The sequence below is a fragment of the Rhincodon typus genome, chromosome 23 (assembly GCF_021869965.1).
Source record: "Rhincodon typus isolate 14 chromosome 23, sRhiTyp1.1, whole genome shotgun sequence".
Lineage (NCBI taxonomy): Eukaryota > Metazoa > Chordata > Chondrichthyes > Orectolobiformes > Rhincodontidae > Rhincodon > Rhincodon typus.
Window position 1 is genome coordinate 34,141,662 of NC_063354.1, and position 822 is coordinate 34,142,483.

Sequence of the window (822 nt, forward strand, 5' to 3'; positions counted from 1 at the left end):
GGGGGGGGAGTGATGGGGATGGGGTTCTGAATGGGGAATGTCTGGGGAGGGAGGGAGGAGAAAGCAGCGCGACCTCCGGCCCCGTCTCACCGGTAAATTTCTGGCTGATAATCTCGCTGTGGGCCGGCTCGGCGGCGCCCGCGCTCCGCAGGCCCAGCAGTAGGCTCCGGGCCTCCTCGCTCTCGCTGAAGGCCTGCAGCGAGTTGGCCTTGGCGATGAGATCGGGCTCCCCGCCCGCCCCTTCATCCTGTTCCACATCGGCCACTTCGGGCCGACCCTCGCTGAAAGCCATCAGCCGCCAAATTGCACCCGACCGCCGGCCGCTGCCCTGGCAACCACCTCGTGTCTGTGACCTCTGACCCTCAAGTACGGCGATCACTCTGGGACAGAAACTGAGAGCGCGTTTCCGAAATAGCTCTATCAGAGACAGCAAGAACTGCAGATGCTTGAGTCAGAAATAACACAGTGTAGAGCTGCAGGAACACAGCAGGTCAGGCAGTGTCAGAGGAGCAGGATAACTGACGTTTCGGGTCTGGACCCTTCTTCAGAAAGTAAAAAAGATGATGGCTATAAGGCAATTATTGTAATTGGAATAAATTGTTGAGGAAAGTAACTGCAGAACATTTCAAAAATCATAATTTAATCAAGCATGGCTTTAAGAAAAGGAAATCATATCAGACTACTTGATTAGAACTGATTGAGCAAGTCTTAGAATAGATCAAGAGGAACCAGCAGATGTGTTGTATTTAGACTTCCAGAATGTGCTTAACAAGGTACCCCACAAAATGTTAAGTCGCAAGATAAGAGCCCACAGTGTTGGTA

At 52.4% G+C, this 822-nt stretch overlaps 1 protein-coding gene across 1 annotated transcript in view; it reads right to left on the reverse strand.

Moving 5' to 3' along the window:
- tbcd (tubulin folding cofactor D) overlaps positions 1 to 374 on the reverse strand; it is a 267,266-nt gene extending 266,892 nt beyond the window's left edge. The window contains exon 1 of the mRNA XM_048610824.1: positions 91 to 374. Coding sequence (XP_048466781.1) covers positions 91 to 292 — 202 coding nt within the window. The 5' untranslated portion in view covers positions 293 to 374. The remainder of the gene's footprint in view (positions 1 to 90) is intronic.
- Between the last annotated feature and the right edge of the window lie 448 nt (positions 375 to 822).